The 21,701-nt window shown below is 37.8% G+C and overlaps 1 protein-coding gene across 6 annotated transcripts in view; it reads left to right on the forward strand.

The window, feature by feature from the left end:
• Nucleotides 1-21,701, forward strand: part of PDE1A (phosphodiesterase 1A) — a 225,990-nt gene that overhangs the window by 187,929 nt on the left and 16,360 nt on the right. For all 6 annotated transcript variants that reach the window (XM_080400265.1, XM_080400267.1, XM_080400263.1 and 3 more), the window contains 7 exons: nt 1,028-1,128; nt 3,664-3,789; nt 9,736-9,837; nt 9,944-10,064; nt 13,957-14,038; nt 15,594-15,714; nt 18,128-18,312. In XM_080400265.1, the coding sequence (XP_080256391.1) occupies nt 1,028-1,128; nt 3,664-3,789; nt 9,736-9,837; nt 9,944-10,064; nt 13,957-14,038; nt 15,594-15,714; nt 18,128-18,312 (838 nt within the window). The remainder of the gene's footprint in view (nt 1-1,027; nt 1,129-3,663; nt 3,790-9,735; nt 9,838-9,943; nt 10,065-13,956; nt 14,039-15,593; nt 15,715-18,127; nt 18,313-21,701) is intronic.

The raw sequence follows: 21,701 nt of genomic DNA on the forward strand, positions 1-21,701 counted from the left end.
ATCTTGACTGTTTCCTTTCTTCTTCTTTGAAAGAAGTACTACTGCTGGCTGCTTTTAATACTTCTGGCGGCTTATACACCTTATATCCATTCATGCACACGTATGTGCACATATGGGCATATAAGGATGAGATCATTCTTTGATCCTTTAGTACAGAAGCTTACTTCCACCCTAAAAAAAATTGAAATATGTGTGGAAATGCTTGACTGGCATTTGACTTAATCAGTCCTATGACTGCGGGGTTTAATTATCATATGATTTTTCTGCCCTCATTTTTAGATGGAGTAATTTTTTTCCTTAAGGATGATTTATCATTCAAGAAATAGAACTTGAAAGATAAAATAGCAGAGGTTATTTTACAAACAGACTGATAGAGAACAGGCTCGGTTAGCAAGAGTTACAAAAGTGCACAAAACTCTAGGGTCTGCATTATTTTGTATACATGACCTGTATTACCTTTTGTTCTCAGTTACTGTGTACTAGCCTTATGCACCCTTTTTTTGCATTAGTATGAAGTATGATAAAACGTAGAATGGAAAAATCTCCTATGGGCCTAATTTTAGTGCTATAAACACTGGTAAAATATAGTTAATGCTGATGTTGTATCAGAATTTATTATGAACTGTCTATATTGTTCACTAAAAGACAATTTGTAACAGGTTTTTAGATGAATATACCATAATTTGGAAAGTGCCATGTATGGGCTAGCAGGTTAGGTACTTCCTACTTGAAACAGCTACAAAGTATACCATGTAATTATCTTAATAACTTACTGTATTTCTGGCTGCCAATATTTACTTTGCTAGTGACCATAAGGACTTTGACTTGTTCGTAGAGAAATCATAAGTACAAGGAGTTATTTTACTGTATAATAGTGAAGTGTTAAGGATATATAGTTACCTGAAATAAGACAAGAGTAAAGTTTCCTTAAGTTGAAGATAATGCAAAACTTTTCCAGTACTGTAGTACTTAATCTGAGTTAGACTATTATAGAAAATATGACTAAGATTTGTTTTTCATTTACCAGCACTGGCTCACAGAACTGGAAATTTTAGCAATGATCTTTGCAGCTGCCGTCCATGATTATGAACATACTGGGACCACAAACAATTTTCATATTCAGACAAGGTAAGCGAGGTGCTCTCTTAAGGGTCATATCTGGAGTTTGCTGTTCATTGGTCTGAACTGTTTCATACCTCTTACTGATACAGCCAGGAAGCAGCCGGGTCATTCCTGAATTTACAAATTGCTTCCTTGACCTCTGTACAGTTAATGGGACTGCTGACATGAGCAAAGACAGTGTGGAAAAGTAAGGAGTTAGCTCCATAGTGTTTGAAATCATTATATTTTGGAGCTGATATGTCAAGAGAGATTTCAAAGAGATTCAGATCACAGACTTGAAAGCCCCTCACCCCTCTGTATGTTTGCTTAAATTTTGATACTTTTGACTTAAAAATTTCTTCTGCAGTGTCCCCATAAAAATACCATTCCACTTTCAGCAATGTGTCTGCACTTTACTTCGGCTGCTACATTTTTTTTTTGGAAGTTGCATATTAAACTTACAGGGTCCTAGTACAGAGGGAGAAACCTTCAAGTACAGCTTTAGAAATACCTACCACAAGTCATCTCCTAGCTTGTTTTGATAGCATCTGCAGTAGTTACGAAAAAGAAATCTAGAAAGAAATCCAGTTTAAAAGTCAGGCTAACTGCAGGTGCAGCATGTCATCCTAGCCTCTGGTCCAGAACAACAGCATATACCTCTCTCCCTTAACATATTTTCACCTTATCAAAGGAAAATCACTGCCCAGTCCATTAATGGGTGATAAATCGTATACCCGATACTTAACCTAGTACAAAGCATCTTACACTTCTGTCACACTAGGCTGTACTTTGTTTTTAGTATCCTCAGTTGATGAGTATGCTTTACCTGCTGTTAAAAAAAATTCAGCAAAGCACTGGCATTTTCTAACAAAACAGCTCTGTGCTAGAAATACTACTACTTCAAACAGAAGCATCCTCACACTCACCTATACAGATGTAGTGCCTAATGGTTATATTTAAATTAAATCCATAACATACTTGTGCTCAGAGATGTGCCCTTTGTTAATGAACAAATTATGTATCTGCAGCTGAAATAAAGACAGAATTCTTTTCTCCCTCAGCATAGTCTGGCTAAAAATAAACATCAGTTTGTCATCCCAAGTTTATATTACTTTTCTATTTTTGTCCTTAATATTTTGCTCTGAAGTATTGCAAAAGTGGAAAATCAATTAAGCTGTTACCCTTTGAATTTTACTTGGGCATACTTGCAAACAGGTATTTGTTTTGTAATTAACTCATTCTTCCCTACTAGTGGAACTTGTCTCTGATGTGGCATTCCAGGCTTGTTTTGCCTGAGAAAAGCTGATGAAATGGCTGTCATAGTCATAGCAAATCTTAGCACTGTTTAAAACTAACCGTAAGTAGCTATGTGGATCAAAGTGTGCTTCATAAACATGTGATTGTCAAATCACAGATTTTCCCATGATTTTAGTAGGAGTATGTATGTAAACATATTCATTATTTAGGTAGGTTATGGTTTGTTCCCGCTAAATAAAATTTCCAGTCCTATTTTCATTTTTTAGATTCCTTGGTACCATACCATACATGTGGGTGGTTACACTAAATATATGTTATTGCTCAACAGAACAAAAGGCTGGATTTACCATATTAATATCATAGTAAGTTACGTTGCTAAATCATCACACCTTTCTCCTGGCACAGACTTTTCAGTTGGCCAAATGGAAATACTCAAGAACAGCTTTATCAGAACAGAAGTGTAGCAGAGAGGGGAAACCTGAGGTTGCTTAGCAAGTCATACCAGGTCTTGGGGAAACAAATTCCCCAAGAATTAATGAAGTTTGAAGCTAAGGATGATAAATCCATACCACATCAAAGTTTTTGAAAATCTGTAAGTAATTTTGGTATTGTAGATTAGTCTTTAGTTAAGAAGGAAAGGATACTATCAAGGATGATAACGTTATGCAAGGGTCTGGCTTTCGGAAGCACTTGAGTGCAAATCAAATTTCAGCTTAGCATCTCTTCCATTCCATTGCTACGAGGCTCAAAGTTTCACAGTTTTTCTGACAAAAGATGGCATCCATTTAAAACATGTGAAATTGAAGTTTTAAAATATTTTATTACTTGCAGCTCCTTCTAATTATGAGTGACATCGGCCACAGCTCCTCTGTCTCAGAACAGGGGTACTAACTTAATACCCATGCTATGTGCAGAGACCCCTCTGTTGGTGAATGCACTGCGTTTTAAACGGCTGGATTGCCAATGTGTACTTTTGAGCAGCCTAATTAGAGCATTACTGTTGCTCTACAATCCTATCTACAGTCAAGAAGCTGAAAGATCGCCTCACAAATTTTTGTCACAGTTATATAAATAAAACATTACACATTTAGGAATATGATTTTCCCACAAACAGTATATACAATGGTTTAATGATACATTTTTATGCGTTTAGGAGGGAAACTTTATCAGTATTTGATACAATTGGAATAAATAAACATAGTTTGGTATATATATCAGTAGTTCTCCCAGAGAATAGACAGTCCTACCTTCCTCGGTGCCATCATCAGGATGCTATTGCAAATTCTGCCTTTTTCTTAACACTAGGTCAGATGTTGCAATATTGTACAATGATCGTTCTGTTCTTGAAAATCATCATGTAAGTGCTGCTTATAGACTCATGCAAGAAGAAGAGATGAACATCCTGGCAAATTTAACCAAAGATGACTGGAGGTAAGACCTACTGTGACATTCAAACTTAATTCCAGTATTTAAAAATAATAAAAAACACCAAGCCTTCCCTGTGGAGTCTATTTTAAGAGTTCAAATTACAGGAAGAAACTTTGGCAGTGGAAGGAGTAACAGATTTAGGGCTTAGGAAAGGCTGCTGTGTGTAAAGAAGTACTGTTTGAGAGACTCCATATAATTTTCCAAGTGAGGTTGTGCATTTATGAGGCACAGAGTTGGACTTGTGTGGACAGTGTCTCAGGTGAGATAGCTCTTCAGGAAAACCACAACGTTGCCCGTCTTGAGCTAGGTTATCTTTGTCTAACAGTGGGTTAAAACCTCAGTGCAGAGTCACACTGCTGCCAACTTGACCACTACTGCCTTTGGGATTTCTGCTGAGTAACATACCACAGTGTAGTCACATCTTGGTTAAGCATTAAAAAATGAATTATCTGGAGAGTAAAAAAAAAATAATAACAAAGGCCAGGCACAGTAGTACCCCAGAAATCGCTCTTGGTTTTTTTTAATTTCTGCTTCTTAATTTTAGTATGATTCTGAAGAAAATATGACCAGCTGAAAGAATCAGGATCATAATTGATGTCACAAATACCTGCAAGACCAAAATTAATCAAGTGTTAGAGATAAGACTTTCTGCATTATTAAAAATGATGTTATCTTTATACATCTTTGATTGCTACCTATAGCACTTAAAATGAGTCTTCTGTGTATTTCTGTAAACATAGCCATTATTCAGAGATTCAAAAAATAACTTTTAAATAGGTGGACTGTGAAGTCAGGGAGAGATGTTCTGCTTCCAGAAAAGTCTTCCACTATGAATGATACCACCACAAATAAGAAAGCTATACTCTGCTTTGTATATATTTTCACAAAGCTATAAATTTATGAAGAAATATGTGAATGTCAGATCAAATTTTGGTGTGGTGTATATTTACAGATGAAGGACTGTTTTACATGGTAGATTTACATTATGTTACTTACCTACATAATCAGAACACTTCTAAATAAAGCTTTTATTGTATGTAAGCCTGCTGACCCTTTTGGTTTTCAATTCATTATTTAACTGTAGCTACTCTAAAACACTTAATATTAAAGTATTTATAATTTTTTATTTAATACATCAGAGAGAGGAAACATACACCTTTTCATTCTCATAAAAGATTTCTTCTCAGAAGATACTCATTTGGATTTAGTTATCACAAAAATTGTGCTGTATATTTTGTTCTGGAGAAGGATCTCTGGAAGTAAATTGTAATCTTCAACAATAATTGTCATATACACCTATATTTTCTTTGCCAACATGAGTCGGCCTTGCTCTGCTTCGAAATATTTGGGGCCTGATAGTTTTGGGGCTGATAGAGCTCTGTGACCCTGTTTTTACTTGTCCTAGCTATTCAATATGGAGAAAGTGATTGTGCCAGTAGAGAGCCAGCAGAGGCTGGTATTTTGTCTTTTAAAACCATCATTGTAGAGAGGTGATGATTTTCAAATCTTGAGACTTGTTACCTTGAGTATGTTCTTTTGAAGTGTTGTTTCATATTGTGTCCTACCAGAGAATGCTTCCAGGTAGAAAGGGGCAGATCTGCAGTTGAATTTCAGTTCAGGACTGGACCAAGAATGGCTTGAAGACACTTGTGTGCTTCCCCAGTCCTGGCTCCTTCATCACTGGAGACCACCATAAATGAGTATAGCTTGGGAATCCCTGCAGCAACATGCAGTTGGTCCAGCTGACAGAAATCTGGCTGCCAGCTAGTACAGTGCGTCCCAGTCATTCCCTTTTGTTATGTCACTGGGGAAAAGAGTGATAGGATGGAAACTCCTGTGAAAGAAAATATTTGCCAATGGAAAGAGGAGCCTATGGTTTCCAGGTGTGTGATGTTTATACATATTGCTCTGGTGGACTGCAACAGAATGAAGGGAGGAATGTGATAGACTCTTCACATTTCTGAAGCGCACACTTCTCTGCATAGATTGCTCAGTCTGGTCTTCCCCCAGTCCTTTTTCCAGTCCACTTACAGACCCTTTGCTCTAACTTCTATTGCATTTCAGTTCTCTGTGGCTTTTGAACCTGTGATAAACTACCACGTTCCTTCAGAAGTTGCTCAATCACACAGTGAGTGTGTTTGTACTTGCCTTTCAGTCCAATTTCACTGTAACCCAACTAGGATTTCCTAGAGGATCTTATCTTAGTGTTGCAAATTTTGTTTGTATGCAGTGGCTGCACAGATCCAGTCCACTATAAGCAGCCAGTTTGAAGCTGGTGGAATTTGGCAACCTGAGAAAGTAGATTTTATGGTTTCTTGTTGCGGCTATTCAGTACAACTTAGAAGAAATGTAAGAACTGACTAATAAGTTCAAGCAACTAAACCAGAACACTCAGTTCCATGTTTTGTCACTTAGCTAGGCAATTACAGTCTGTACTTTACAAACCAGTAAATTCCAAAGTGCTAGTGCGAGAACCTGCACAACCTGTTGAAGTTTGATGCTTTAATTTAGAGGGTTGGTCATGGAAATGATGGTTTCCTGGTATTTGTTTCTAATATCAAAAAAATCCTTTTACCCTATCATCAAATACAGTTGTTCATTGGTGCAATGACAGATCTGTTAGCCATTTAAAAGGTCTTCAATTTTCTAATTATTGCTAGAGCAAATTTCTTGGATCTGTACTGAAATTCATGCTGTTAGACTTAACAATTTTGAAGTTTGCACTGAATTAAATTGGCAGTAAATTGAGATGATAATTTGTTCAACTTTTTAATGTACTTCCTGGCATTGATTAATTTCTTGTCTACTGTCAGATCTGTTTTCTTGAGATGCAGCGATTTCATTTTTTAAAAAATTAATACCACTGCCTATTTAAACTGTGTTTCTGCTAATTATTTCAGCAAGATGAAGCAAAGTGACTAAGAATGACTTTAGTATTACATTTGCTTTTCTACACGTTAACATTAAGAAGATAGATGCACTAATAAACTGTCAGCTTCAATTAAGTTTAAAACATAGGGTTTGGGTCTGGGCAGGGAAACACTGCTGGCATTCTGATGAGGATGTCCTTTGTGGATAGTGCATGTGACATTCATAGTGATTTCTCACACTTTCCTCAACTCTGAAAATATATTCCAGTCTTCCATATTGTCTTGTTTCTGTCGCTTAGCGTCCCTGTATAACTAAAGGATTCCTTTTTTGTCCTCCTTTCTTCTTTTATTTACCAGGCTTCTAGCACCCCGTGTGTTATGTGAACAGTTATAGGTGGTCAGGTGGTATTAATATCTCAAACCATTCCCTTCATAAGGCATACAACGTTATATTACCCGATTATGTAAAAAGGAATAACAAAACAGTATGAATTGTATACAATGCATGATGAACAGCTTTTCTTTCACCAATTCCTTTGGGAGTCTTCTGTTTGAGGAAGGCAGGATTGCTATAACTTGCGAGATTAACCTTATGTCTTCAGTTCCCAGCGTACTTTCGCTCAGCTTAGCCTGTTCCTACATTTTTTCATTAGTTTCCAGCTGACTAAGTGTCTCTGACATGGGCAAATCCAGGTAAAGCTGGTTTCTGTTTATCAGTTAACTGCTGTTCTGAGAACTCCATGTGCCAATCCTTGTCTCTTGTTTATTACAGCGTTATTCATGTTGTTTTTTCACATCATCTTGCATCTATTGTTTTACAGTATGCTATCCATAGGACATATGGATATAGGAGGGTTAAGAAAGGATGGCAGCACAGGACATGACAGTTTACTTAAGAAAAATGGAGATTGTATACTCAAAACCATTAATCTTCCAGTTGTGGGCCCCAAAAACTGCTATGCGCTGTACGTGAATACTGTTACCGCTTCCCATCATAGAACTAAAGATGAAACACATACGTATCTTTTTGCCATGGTAGCATGAGCAGTGCTAACTGTATTATCCCAATGTCCTTGTAGCTGTGGAGTGCTTGATAAAAGGGGCAGAGATTTCTGCCCAGGAGTTACCTGTGAGACCAGCTGAGGTCTCCTTCAGTGTGAAAGCTGAGGTGGTCTTTTTTTTCTCCAGGGGAAAAAAAGGGGGAATGGTTTAAGTCCAAGAGTAATCTTTTGTGCAATGGTAGTAGACTGAGCATTTGTAGCTCTAGTAGAGCTTTATTTAATATTTCCCCATCAGTTCTCAATTTTCCATTTCTCTATTGACGATGCATGGGGGTGCAGGCAGGAAACAATTGCAGACCATAGGTGGAGAGCTTCTCCTTTGCTGTCAAGCAGATTTTCAGTGGCCTGAAATCTTCAGAATATGTTGAGTGCTACATTTTTTGATCCTTATTAAGGTGATGGAGTTAAGAAATAGGGTTTGTCTGCTGCCATGACAGTATGAGTAAGCTGAAAGCAGCATTTTCCTTCTGTGTGTGGTATTCTGTAGTAAGGGTGAGCTTATTTCTGATTACTCTTAAAAGTTCAGACGTGGAAAGAAAATCTCCCATAGAAAGGGGAAGTGGTAATTATTTCAGTCTTACAAACAATGCAGAGCCCTCAGTTTTCATGCAGTGTTAGCTGTTGTTTTGTTGGGTTTTTTTAAATGGGTTTGGCTGTGTTTGAAGGGTACAGTTTCAAAGCAATGTGGAGGAGGAACAGTTGGGATGCAAATTAATTAGTATCTTATTATGAGGTCAGGTAAGGTAAGACATTTTCTAAACTCAAGTTGCTATGGCTGCATTTTACTGAGTAGAAGTGAGAGGACTGAGTCTTTATCCAGTTGCATCAAAGCAAATCAGGAATAAATACACAAAAATCAATAGGGGTATTAGATTAAATATGCAATTACTTTGGCACAAAAGTAATCTTGATAGGTTTTATAACAAACTGTTCTAACAGCTCTGAAGAAAACTGCAATTTACCTCTTTCAAACATAGTCCTATGAAAAAAATACAATGTTAAGTAAATCAAAAGTATGAATACAGTATGAAAGATCAGTGAGAATGACTAAAGTAGGATACTACTATTATAATTGATATTTGGACATCCTTAAGATTGGGGATTGGGGGTGTGCTTATAATCAAAGTTTTTATGTGGTGAATTGTCCCCAGTATATATATAAATGACACTTGCGCATAAACCCTCCATTTAAAAAGCATGTAAAGAAAGACCCGGTAGACTCCCACATAGTCTATATAGAATCGTTCTACGTCAAGGAAACCGAATTATCCAAATCAGTAATTATTGTTGACAGAATTAATGTAATTTCATATACAATCAGAATTAATACACTTTCTTACATGATTCATGTTTTACTATTTTCATATTCATTTAATAGTAAGCTGATGGACAAGCCAACATCTCTGACCATAATACCATGATAAACATAAATTATAACTCCCAAATTTGTTCTGGTTCATGAAATAGGCATTAAGGTATTTTTGAGATGAAGGATAGTTGGTCATAATCAGTGGTATAATGTTGATGGTGTTGCAGATGTAATACCTGTTGCACTTCTGAGTGTTTCCACAGCCTTCTCCCTAGGCTTAGTGTTATGCCTGCTCTGTGCTAATACAAGGGTGCTAATAAAAGACACAAATATATTCTCTTGGGTGGTAGTAAGCCCGGAGACCAACCGGTTTTTTGAATGCTGTACTGCTGGAAAAATAAGGAAAGACTTATAATGGGCAACAGAACTTCATGTAATTTTAGCTTATACACTAGAAAAGAGGAATTACAAAACAGTGTGACTGAAGTAATGGTTACAGAGTGCATTTTCTGAAGTACATTTCTTTCACAGAATCGCTTTAGGGTACAACATTCAAGTTGTTAATCATTTATTTAAATGCTTTTTAAAATGTAATAAAACTCGTGGTGTTGTTTAGGAAGTTATAAATTAACAAGTACTGCTTAAACAAAGGTACCATACATAGAATAAATGAATTGTAATAAGTCATTTCGCTTTTAATTATTTTTAGGGAGTTGCGTAGCTTGGTCATTGAGATGGTTTTGTCTACAGATATGTCGGGCCATTTTCAACAAATTAAAACGATGCGACATACACTACAGCAGACAGAGGGGTAGGTTTTTTTCCCATTCTGTTCATTATCTGTAGCCTTTCAATGAGCTTATGTACGATAGTTGCTTTTGTTTTGAGATAATTGGAGCATGTCCTTGAATTGACAGGGTAGACAAAGCCAAAGCCATGTCTTTGATTCTACATGCAGCAGACATAAGCCATCCAGCAAAATCCTGGGAACTGCACTATCGGTGGACCATGGCCCTGATGGAAGAATTTTTTCGACAGGTGCTGTTTCTTAAATCCTTTAAGAAATCTAATTCAAGAAGCAGAGGTTACACAACTAAATCTTTTCCTAAGTCTGCCAACAAGGATACTGTTGGTTGTGATTGACAAGCATAGTCAGTAGTATATATTCCTTACTCTTCATACATATCACTGACTTTAATTCAACTTTTATGTGCTTGAATAAGATGAAATTGTTATAGCTTTATATCTGTTTCAGCTGATACCAGGATTCTGAGTGTTGTAGCATTTTTTTCTTTCAATTATAATATAACTTGTCAAGCTGTTTTCATTGTGTAGACAGAGATTTATATATGCTTTGAGTGAAAAAGAAGCACCAGCAGGGTAGAATGAGGGACTTGAAAATAGGAAGAATTAATTTTCAGCAAAGAAGGCAAAACGTTGTTTCCGTTTCACATTTCAGAAAGCCCTTCTATTTCTTTTCCTTGAGTTCTTCCCATGCATATGCCACATAGGTCTGAATGTTTTGCTTTAATAATAGCTGATCCAACACGGGAGGTTAGACACTATCATCCTGTTAATGCTGTGGCCATATACCCTAAAACAAAAATGAAGACACACCTTTGTGACAGACTCAATTTCTGTGAGATACTGTATTCAAAGAGAAAGGCCAGTAGATGTTGGTGTCACTTCTGCCATTTTTTTTACTCACCTCAGCAGGTGGAAAAAAAACATTTCTCCAAAAGGGGAATAATCTCCCTCTAATGACTATTTGTGACCATGCACATTTTTAACATAACAGTTAATGAAGTACAGTTGATAAACAAAATCCAGTTTAGGTATTACACAGTTTCTGCAGTTACACACAGGTTGTAAAAATGGTTAATACAACTAACAGAACAGTGTATGTCTTGCTCAGCTTGATTGTCATTAATTTGCTATCTGCTGATATTTTCAAATCAGATGGGTCACACTTGAAGAATATATCAGAGAATAAAGAAGTCAGTATATTAAACTGTTAGGTTGTTAGGCCCATCTGCCCTAGAAGGTTCTTGCTTGGTTCCTAGAGGTTCTTTATATGAATTCTCTGTAGGGATCATGAGGACATCCTTCATCTGGGCTTTGCATGAGAGAGGCAGATTGGAGAGCTGGTGTCTTAATCTAAATAACAAATGGACTGAGTTTTGTGGAAATAATGAGCAGAGTCATGGGTTTGTGTCTGCTTCTGTAAATGGAAATGATGAGCATTTTGAACATGAGAGGGAAAAGGAGGAGCAGATTACCCCAGTATATATTACTTGAGAAGATCAGAAATGACCAACTGTAAAAACATTTTAGACACAGTCAGACTAGATAGAGCCCATAGGACATTGAGGCAATGTGTCCAGTCAAGTGGAAGTAGCGTTAGCAGTGAACAGTACCACACTGGTCATTGAGTGCCTAGGATCAGCTAATATTTTTGTTATTCCTTTATCCTTTCATTAGAAGTAACTGGATCCCAAATAAGTCGCTCAAAGATTTGAGGAGGCATTTAACAATAGCATCAAATCACCATGTATGTATGTCTGCAACTCAGCAGTATAAAATGTGAAAGACTTTCAGGCTGTAGAGGAGTTGCAAGGAATTGACTCCCTCTTTATATGTACTAAAAAGAACAGCACATGTAGAGTAGCTCCAACACATTTAAGGCGTGATGAAGTAACTGTACCTGCAGAAATGCACTGAGCAGCGCAGACACAGGAGGTCTCCTGCTTCCTAAATGCACTGGCTTGGCTGTGCATCCTCTGGTCTGTTGATCTGGGTATGTGTGGAGGAAATCTCTGTGACTTCCAAATCCATGTCAGCCAAGGTGAAGTAGTCCAAATGTATACAAAACCCACTAATTCCTCCTCTGCTTTTCTTAAAAGATAGTAAGTCAACTACTTTGCTGCCTTACAGGAAAAAGCAACGGTCTGAAACTGCCAGTGCAAAACCAAAATGTTTTAACAGGCAGCTTTCAAAGTAGTGAGCACCAGCAAAAAATGAACATTCACCTAGACACTAGACAAAAAACTTTGTTAACTGCAGCTAATGGGTAAAATATGTGCCAGTGTTAACTTCAGGGAAAAAGCCAAATAACGCTTTAAAATTAAAAGCAACAACTACAGAAAGTGTGTTGTAATGCCAAGGAAGATCTGAGCTACTTGTTTAAAATAGAAATACACCCACTCATCTCAAAACTGTAAAAATAAAGAAATGCATAGTTCAAGTCACACAAAGAAGTATCATAACATAACATAAGCTCCTATAGCATTCTGCTCTCAGCCTGAGTAGATCCAAAAGCATAAAAAGAGAATTTGTCCAGTGAGTTCACCACCTCACAGAGAGTCTTTTTTTACTGCTTTGATCTTTATCTTGGTTTTAAGTCTCATGAAATTATAATGATCAATTTCAATATTAATGCTGTATCCCTTATTACAAGTCACAATAGACTTAGACTTATATGATATTTAAGTATTAATTATGTATTATATTAATTGCAAAGTAATTCATAATTGGGGCAAAGAGCTACTTGAAAATATTAAAAAAAATCAAACTGATTCTTTGCTAGTGTGGAATTTTCTCTTTTTTAATACCTGGTTGAAGGAAGATGACAAAATTAATATTACTTTGTAAATCCTGTGTCCAAAAATGGCTCACAACTGGTTAGTTACAACAATCCCACTTTACATTATATCACAGTCTGGCTCCTGCATTTACATGGGGATGCCACTATAGCACTGCTCCTAGTAGTAAGCGTTCATTTGTTCTACACTCTGAAGTCAAATTATGAACACTTGGGTGTAAAATTTAAAGGCCATAGTGATAAAACGCTCCACTTCCACATGAAATGCAATCTGCGAGGTACATCTGTTTCTGTGGCTGAAGTAGTTTTATTGGTATTATAGTTCTAAAATTTTCCCAAATCTAGTTCAATGATACATGATGAAAAGACTAAGGAGAGTTGATATTACCCCCATCATCCATCAGTTTCTGGTGAGATCTTTGGGAAAATGGTAGGTTCATGTACTGCTCCCCATTGAATGATCATGAAACAGCACTCTCCATGACTAGTGTAATGCATAGAGTCATCCTACTTGAAAGACTTAAGTTTTCCTGTGTCTATAATGTCAATGCTTCTGGGGGCCAGGTTTGTCCAGCTACACGATTTCTAGCCTCCTTTGAAAGATGTCTCTTCAGGATTTTTTGCACCACTAGACTTTCTGTTTGAGCTTTTGCAAGTCAATTAGTGTATCATGCTGAAAATGGAGATAACACACACCCCTGGCTACTAAGACTGTTATGACAAAAAAGCTCTTCTAGTGTATTAGGTGCTGAAATATTTTCAGATCTAGGTTGTACAAATCACCTTTGTAATGAAATTGATCTTTTTTTCTTATGGCTTCAGCAGCAGAGAGCCATGCCTGCTAGTGAGAATGAGTTCAAGTCAGATAATTCCCTTGACCTGTGTAAATCCATCGAAGAAATTTTACATGTCGGATAAACCAATGTAATAGAAGGAAACACTTAGCGTTTGGCATACTATTACAAATATGTCTAAATATCTCCAGTCCCATGACATCTGGGACCAGCAGGACTAAACTGTGAATATTGAAGAACTTCATATATGTTAAATCTCATTGGCAGTTGCTTTGCTCTTGAGGAGAACTTGCTTACAATAAGTTCCTTTATAAAAAAACTTTCAAATGTAGGTTAGAATTTTGACTTTTACTTTTTCTGAAAGTTTTAAGATAAAAATAATGAGGGGGGTTTTGCCTGTGGCTTGTTTTTATATTTAGGAATATTAGTGAATAAAATAATCTGTTGAATAAATACTAAGAATAATTCAGATTCCTTTGTCTCTCCATCCCTCTGTCAAATATGTGCGTATAATATTAAACATTGTTGTTTGCAGGGAGACAAGGAGGCTGCTTTGGGTCTTCAGTTTTCCCCACTCTGTGACCGCAAGTCTACTTTGGTAGCTCAGTCTCAAATAGGTAATGACAAGTTGTGGTTTTCTTTTGCTTGTATGTGTAGGAGCATGTAAAAGCATGCAGACATTTCTTATGATTTTTAAATGTTCCAAATGCCATCATATAGAAGGTATTCCGTTGCACCTATCTGTTCACCAAACTCATATGCTCGTACAGAAGAAATGTGCTGGTCTCAAAAGAAGTAATTTTAGTATATGTGATGCCAAGGAGGGGATAGTAGAGGGATTAACCAAAGTACTGGACATGAGCCCAACTTTTGCTGTGCACACTGTAGAGTTTGGTAGATCTTGTCTTCAGATTGACTCTTGCTCAGGAACTCACAGGCCTGTCTCTAGCTGAAAGCCTGGTGCCGTTTTGTGGATGCATCTCAATGTAAAGCTGATTCATACATCAGATCTCTGGACAGCAATTAAGACTGTCAGTGTGGCAGGGTCAAACTACACAGGTCAAGCCTCCTTGGTCTGACAAGGACCACTGCATTCTGTTCCTGTCAGTTTTGATAGCAGTGGTCAAACTTCAACTTCCCCCTTTCAGAAATGTGGCTCTTGGCTCTCCCTGTACTCATTTCCATCAGCAATAAGGAGACAAAACCTGGTAAAGATCACTGGGGCTAGTCAGAAGGACAAACCCTAGAAGCATTCTGAGTAAAGCCATATATCCTGCCAACAGCTGTACCTTTTACAAGAGTGAACACAGTGCTCAGGGAGAAATTCTATAGGTAACGGTGTCTTATCCCTGAACTGAAGCATGTCGTCCTGTCTGATCTTGCCATTCAAAATGTCCTTTATTCCATTTCACCAGCATTGAAAGGCAACGTGCCTGAGCATCATACCTGCTGCAGAAGGGAAGTTGGAACTTAGGATGAAGTACATTGCTCACCTGTGTGCCACGTTGCATGGTTAGGGTATGAAGATACCTGGAAATTCATTGCTAACTCATGTTTTAGCTTTCCCGCCCCCCCCCCCCCCCGTTAAGTGCTCAGCAGAGAATAATGCTTCATTCTCTCACTGTGCCATTCCATACCTTGATGAGCACTTTAAAATGTAAAAGACATTGTTCAGAGCTGACATCTCAGAACTGTGGGATAGATGCTGTCTCCTAAGGATATTACTTGTTCTGTTCACTGATTTGACAGAACACTCCTACACACTGTGAAATAACACTTTATCTCCACAGAATAATAAACAGCAGTGTGAAATATTAGCTCCTTGGCAAGAAGCTCCAAATGGTAAAAGAGACAGTATGACTTCTAGCCCCCTGGCTCAACAGTAGCTTCCCTTCTATTCAATAATTAATATTCATTTCAAATGGTAGGTGTGTTCTGCAGTCCATAAAATTTACAAGAAAAGGGAATGAAAAGCTATAATTGTTACAATCTAGTTATATCTGTACAGCTTCAGGTGGCTTTGGTTCTAGCTGAGCTTTTTTCTTCAAGATTATGCCAGTGGTATACTATATTGAATCAGGACTACAGCCAGAAAATCAGCCTGATACCATGTATTTAGATTTGAGAGCTGTGGAAATGTGAAATCTGATTTTCTTTCTTTTTCATCTTTAGGTTTCATTGACTTCATAGTAGAACCAACATTTTCTCTTCTTACGGACTCAATGGAGAAAATTGTTATGCCTCTTATAGAGGAAGCGTCAAAATCTGGAAGTCCTGCATTTGGGACACCCAGGTATGAACACACTGCTTAGTTACTGAACTAACATAATAATGTAATTCTCAGATTCATCACAATTTTAAGTTAGAAAAGTAGCGTCAATAGCTGTACAGTATTGCCACCGTGTGGTGCTGCGTTGTATTTGCAGTATGCTGTTAATTGGCTGTGGATGATTGTGCATATAAAAAAGCAGAACCGTTAAAAAACACTTACAAGCAGAATACACACATATAAAATATGAAGTTGATTTTCTACAGCATACCTAATAGCAATTTGTTTCCTTTGACTATAATCTTTGCAACAGGTCATTGAAGTTCTTAGTTCTCTTACCTTGAACCATTTTCAGTACAATTCTAATTGTCAGTAACAAAAGTCATTCTTTCCTTTCTGAGAGGCAATTGGAAGTGGAGGTGGTAAAGGTGATTTCAGGGTTCTTTCTGTGTTTTGTTATGCTGTAGGTCACTTTCTTTCTTCACCTTTCCATATTAGTATTATTTTATATATACACTTGAGACAAAACAGATTTCACTTATATTGCACTTGAGAGACCTAAATACAGTATAAGTGAGATGGCACTGCACGGGTGGGGAGGGTTTGCTCATCAATCTCTTGGTCTTTGCATCATGATAGAAGTTTTGTATAAAACAAACTAGCTATGACAGATGATCCAAGGGACTCCACGCTGAAAGCATTGTTTGATAATGAGATGCTGCTTTTACAAATATTGCCTCTGTTATCTACTTTTCTTTCGTTTTAAAACTGTAATTTGAGCTTTCACTGACGCTACTAATATGATAACTACTCTGCAGGGCAATTTTTCATTTTCTGTGCATTAGTTAGATTTTAATAGTGAAATCATGGAATCATAGAACCATAGAATGGTTTGGGTTGGAAGACACCTTAAAGATCCTGTAGTTCCAACCCTAATACCATGGGCAGGGTCACCTTCCACTAGAACAGGGTGCTCAAAGCCTCTTCCAACTTGGCCTTGAGCACTTTCAGGGATGGGGCATCCACAGCTTCTCTGGGCAATCTGTTCCAGTCCCTTACACTCTCATGGTGAAGAATCTAAATCTACCCTCCTTCAGTTTAATGATGAACCTAGCTCTTTTCTGATCGTGATTACATGTATTTCGGTTACTAGAAGTAACTAGAAGTTACTAGAAATAGGTATGTATGACAGTGTTCTTAGTATTTTGGGGAACAGTGCTAAAATAAAGCAGTATTGATAACAAATTTGTTTACCTTTTCACTTCTTCACAAATGAGTAGTTAGGAGCTGCAGATGATGAGGAGCTCCATGCTTCATTTTTGGTTGATGTTCATGGCTACGTGGAGATGAGCAAAGGCTTATGATCCAGCAAAGCTTCCTCATGTGAGGTGGAGGATAAAGTGATTTTTTTATTAGTATGGAATCAAGAGCTATACTTACAAAGAGAATAGAGAGCCAACAGCATGATACAGAGATGTCTGAGCCAGCAGAGTTGCACAGAAACTACTGGGTGGACACCAGGAGTGTGTCATTCACTGTGGTGCCTGGAAAACATTAGAATTATAACCTATTCTTTCAGTTCCATCCCATTCAACAACTCTGGAGCACACAGAAATGACAGTAACTCTTCTTGTGCAGTTCTCACTGCTATGTTCACTGCAGATATATTTTCTGATTAATGGAAAACCATTTATATGCATATTAGCATTTGTGTTTAGTATCAATGAGCTGAACTATGCAGCGTAATTGAGTAAACAAAACCTGGTATGACAGGATTACCTGTACAAGGTCAGAAATAGGTCTGATTTTTCAATCCTGAGAAAAAGAGAGTTCATTTTTTTCCCCCACCTTTACATGTATTTGCATTTTCATATATGAATAATAAATTTTACTTCTACCTTACTTTATGTGTAAGGTAGCTGCAGTAGCTCTTAAGTGGATTTTAAAGCCACTGAACTAAATCCTGCTTTGACTATACTTGAAGGCACGTACCTTGGAGAGAATTTTCAGCTGAAGCTGAACTTAATTGTCATATACTTTTTTGTCTTGCTTTTTTAAAATGGGTCAAAAAATAACAATCATCAGATGTCTTTCCTGTGAGCCCCAAAGATACCATTCACTGTTCAAAAACACAGCTAAGAAGGTGCTCTGAAATGGCTACATAAACATTCTTTCAAGAACCAACTTACAAGTAATGTATTTTCAGCTGCCACATTTTTTTCAATAAATCCCTGGAAAAAGGTCATTGAGAATCGGTCCCAGGTTGCAGCTTCATGAGATGAAGAAATAGCTTGTATCTTGGGAATCTGTGGTGAAAACTGTTATTTTGAGCTAGTGATTGCATGCATGTCCTAAGGAATTAGATTCCAATTAACTGTCTGTGTAATATCAAATTGCCTGACTGTGTTCATAATTTAGAGTTTTTTCCCTTCTGCAGCCAAAACAGTTTGGGAGCAGTAAACAATGCCGAAGCACAAAGACGACCCAGTTTTAAAAGTGCGAGTGATGGAGGGACTCACACAGAAAATTCTCTAGCAACTGTAGACCTAACAAGCTTTAAGGACAATTTGATGAAGATCATTCAAGCAAACAAAGAAAGATGGAAAGAATTGGCAGTAGAAGGTATGATATTCTAAGGTGGGATTTTTTTATGGGTTACTCCCAAAGACCTCCCCTACTTTTAATTCTTTTTTAATTTCTTCAGCCTATAAAAATACCTAGTTGTCTTGTATTCATACATTTTATGTCTTAATGTTTGTTTAGATGGTCCTGTTTTCCTCTCCCAGGAGGTATAAAGAGATGTAGCTGGTCTGGGGATGAGAACTCCTCTTATAACCTGTACAATAAGGCTCTGTGTTGCACAGCTTATCTTTAGAGGTCTGGTTTAGAAATGCGCATTCTTGCACATTTAATCATAACTGATACAGACATCTGCTTCAAATGCCAAAATCAACAATTCAAAGTAGTATGTGATACCACATTTCTTATGAAACATAAAAGTTGTACTTTGCTATTAGAAATGCTATTTGTTCCCCACTGTATGGAACAAAATTCAGTATTACAGGCTTTTTGGGACTATGCTGTAGGCAATTATTTAAATGACCCTGTGGATCTAAAGATTTGGGCAATCACAGCATGTATTAGGCCCAAGCAAGGCAAAAAGTGACTCTTTGTTTGCCGGTTTATAGTTAATAAAGTCAAATCTCCATCAAGTGTCTTAATTCATAAGCTGTACCTGAAAATTGTCTGGAGTTACAGTTATCTGTGTGAAATTATTTGTAATAATTGTTCAATACAGTTTATAACCTTGATGCAGGTTAAGTGAATGCCATTTGGGAGTATTCTGTCCACAGTCTTATGTTTTTTCTGAGTAAGTACCTGGAGTATTTCAGTAGCTGGGGCTGATCTCACTGTACGTGACCTGATAGTGACCGCAGGGAATGGTATCCTGGAGTCCAGTGCCAGCCTTGTCTTTCATCCCATCATCCAAAGCAGCACCTTTTTTCTCCAAGAGGTGTCAGACAAGACAGAAAATCACTGCTGAGCAGTGCTTAATTCTAACTTCATGCTAAATTGCGAATTAATATTCTCATTAGGGGAATATTAAGAACAAGTTTCCATGCACCTATTGTGACAATGACGGGAGACTTAGGTAGAAGAGGCAGCTGAGGAGGAGATTTAAACTCATATTGTCTCTCCTTCATGAGCAGCTGCGTATGATTGATAGCTTTTTTTGGTATTGTCCAGCTAATTCTGACTGATCAAAAGGACAAAACCACTAAGTTGCGATGATCAGTAGTAACAGCAGACCATCAGGTGCCCAAGACCCCTTAGCTACAGCCTGCAGAAATCAGGCAGCCCTGAGCTATCTACATGCAAGGTCCTTCAATACAGAGGAATGAGAACTTGCTGTCTGGAAGTTTGCCATTTCCAGTTACATGTAACTAACCAGTTTGATTTTGGTACATCGGCTTTTTGGTGTATTGTTTTGGAGGTGTAGGGTGCTATCAAAGAGGTAATTTTCCCTTCATTTCCAGTGCTTTGTAGCGCTCTATAAATTACTGATACGTTTAGCCCAGATGTACTGGGCTGTTGACAGCCATTGAAAACACAAAGCTTCTCACAGCAAGAGATTTAAAAATTCTTCTCGGTAAATGATTGCTTCTCTATACAGTCAATATTCATGTGAGGCCAAGCAAGATCCGGGAAACTCTGGGCATGCTTTCTACTGTGAAAAACAAAACTGTTAACGTTCAAGGCTCCGTGAACTTTGTTGAGATTGTAGATGTCCATATTCTAGGATGCCCTTCTTTTCTTTTGTCTACTTGACTAATGAAGTAATTTCCTGAACAGAGTTATGTAATTACAGTAGAATGTACATTAGGAAAACTGATGGGTAAGTGCAGATAGCTGGTGTTGAGGCCAGAGCTTGATGAACAATATTGGCTCTGTGTGATTGTGGTTGAATCTGGTTTGGAAAACATTTGTGAGAGCAAGAAAGAGATTTGTGGAAAACTGTACCCGTAAAGAGACTACTTGCAACAACATCTGCAGGTGGCTGGAGCATGGCATGGATACCTTCAGGGTGCCTGATTAGAATCTATTCTAAAATAGAATCATGTGATTAGTGCAAATACTTTTGAGTACAGGTTTGTATTTTGTTAGTACACAGATGCTAAGTTTTTTAAAAGCTGGGAGGGGGGGTTATATAGGTTTTTTGAAAGTTAAGATATTTTCCATTCATTTGGAATGGAATGTGTGGGCAGTTAGCCCATATGCGGGCCCTAAGGGCTGCTGGAGAAGATTTTCACCAAGTGAACATAGCCCTCTATAGAGAACTATGTGAGCTAGCACAGAAGTTCCCTGTCACATAATGGGAGAAGTTTTCCCCAACTGGTCCAGATCAGCAGTGTACCTGCTCTGAAGCTGCACCATGCAACAGCTAAAATTCCTTAATCTGACTGCAAAATTAACATCTAGTAATGAAGGAAAAATATTGAAATACATCCCCTTTCCACTTGAAATTCCTTTCAAATTGCACTCAAGTTTGACTAAGCTTGTAAGTGAATAAGCTGAGACCTTGAACCTCAGATTAATCTGTTCCATCCTGTCTGGATCTCATGTTACCTTCTCTGACTCTATTACTTGATGAAAGCCCTTTAGGTTGCTCTGGGCACACGTGTGAAACTGTGTTTTATTTATATATTAGTAAGAGCACGTACTGAGGGAAGAAATATCAGGGGTAAATCACTGCCAAGTGAAATGAGTGTTGTTATGGCTATCGATGTTCCTAGCTAAATAGTTTATGACAAGCCAGAAAGAGCTGAGTGCACTGAGGAGGTCACACGTGAGGACAGTGTGCAATGGTAGTAAGCAGGCTGGCTGCTAGTGTAAATATCCAAACACGGCTCCTGAGCTGACTATGACAAACAGTACTTGTGCTGTTACAAGAACCATCTGCATTCTTGTCAGTGGGCTCCACAAACACTAGACATTTTTTCCCAGATTAGTTCACAGGCTCAGGAGAAGTTGTTTTTACAGAATGTAGTAATACAGATGCACAAGTAATATAGAAAGGTAACTAGCAACAATCCACAGAATTTCCTGAGGGTCACTTGAGCTCGTTCAGGCTTCTCACCTTTTCAGAAGAAGGCTACTCATGGAGCACAGGTTGGGAGGCAGTTCAGCTGGAGCAAGGGCTCCCTCAGCAAGGGCTGAAGATGATCTGACTCTTATGCCCAAGCAGTTCAGACAAGAAGACCAAGACACACTGGCAGTGTTGTTGACAGAGCAACTTTCCTGGAGATGCTGGTGCTACCCCTCCCTGCAAAGATAGTTGCTGTTGAGAATTAATTCAGAGCAAGCAGCTTGGGCAAGGAACAGTGTGCTTTATTTTTAGAAAGGCCTGTGTTTGTGAGGAAGTTGTGTATTTACCTAGGCAGCTGTCTGAGAGCTTCCTTAACAGAAGGTTACTAAGTAAAATGGCTCCGTTTTGCTAAAAAGGCCACATC

Source organism: Falco punctatus (genome assembly GCF_963210335.1).
Source record: "Falco punctatus genome assembly, chromosome: 8".
NCBI classification, from domain to species: Eukaryota; Metazoa; Chordata; class Aves; order Falconiformes; family Falconidae; genus Falco; species Falco punctatus.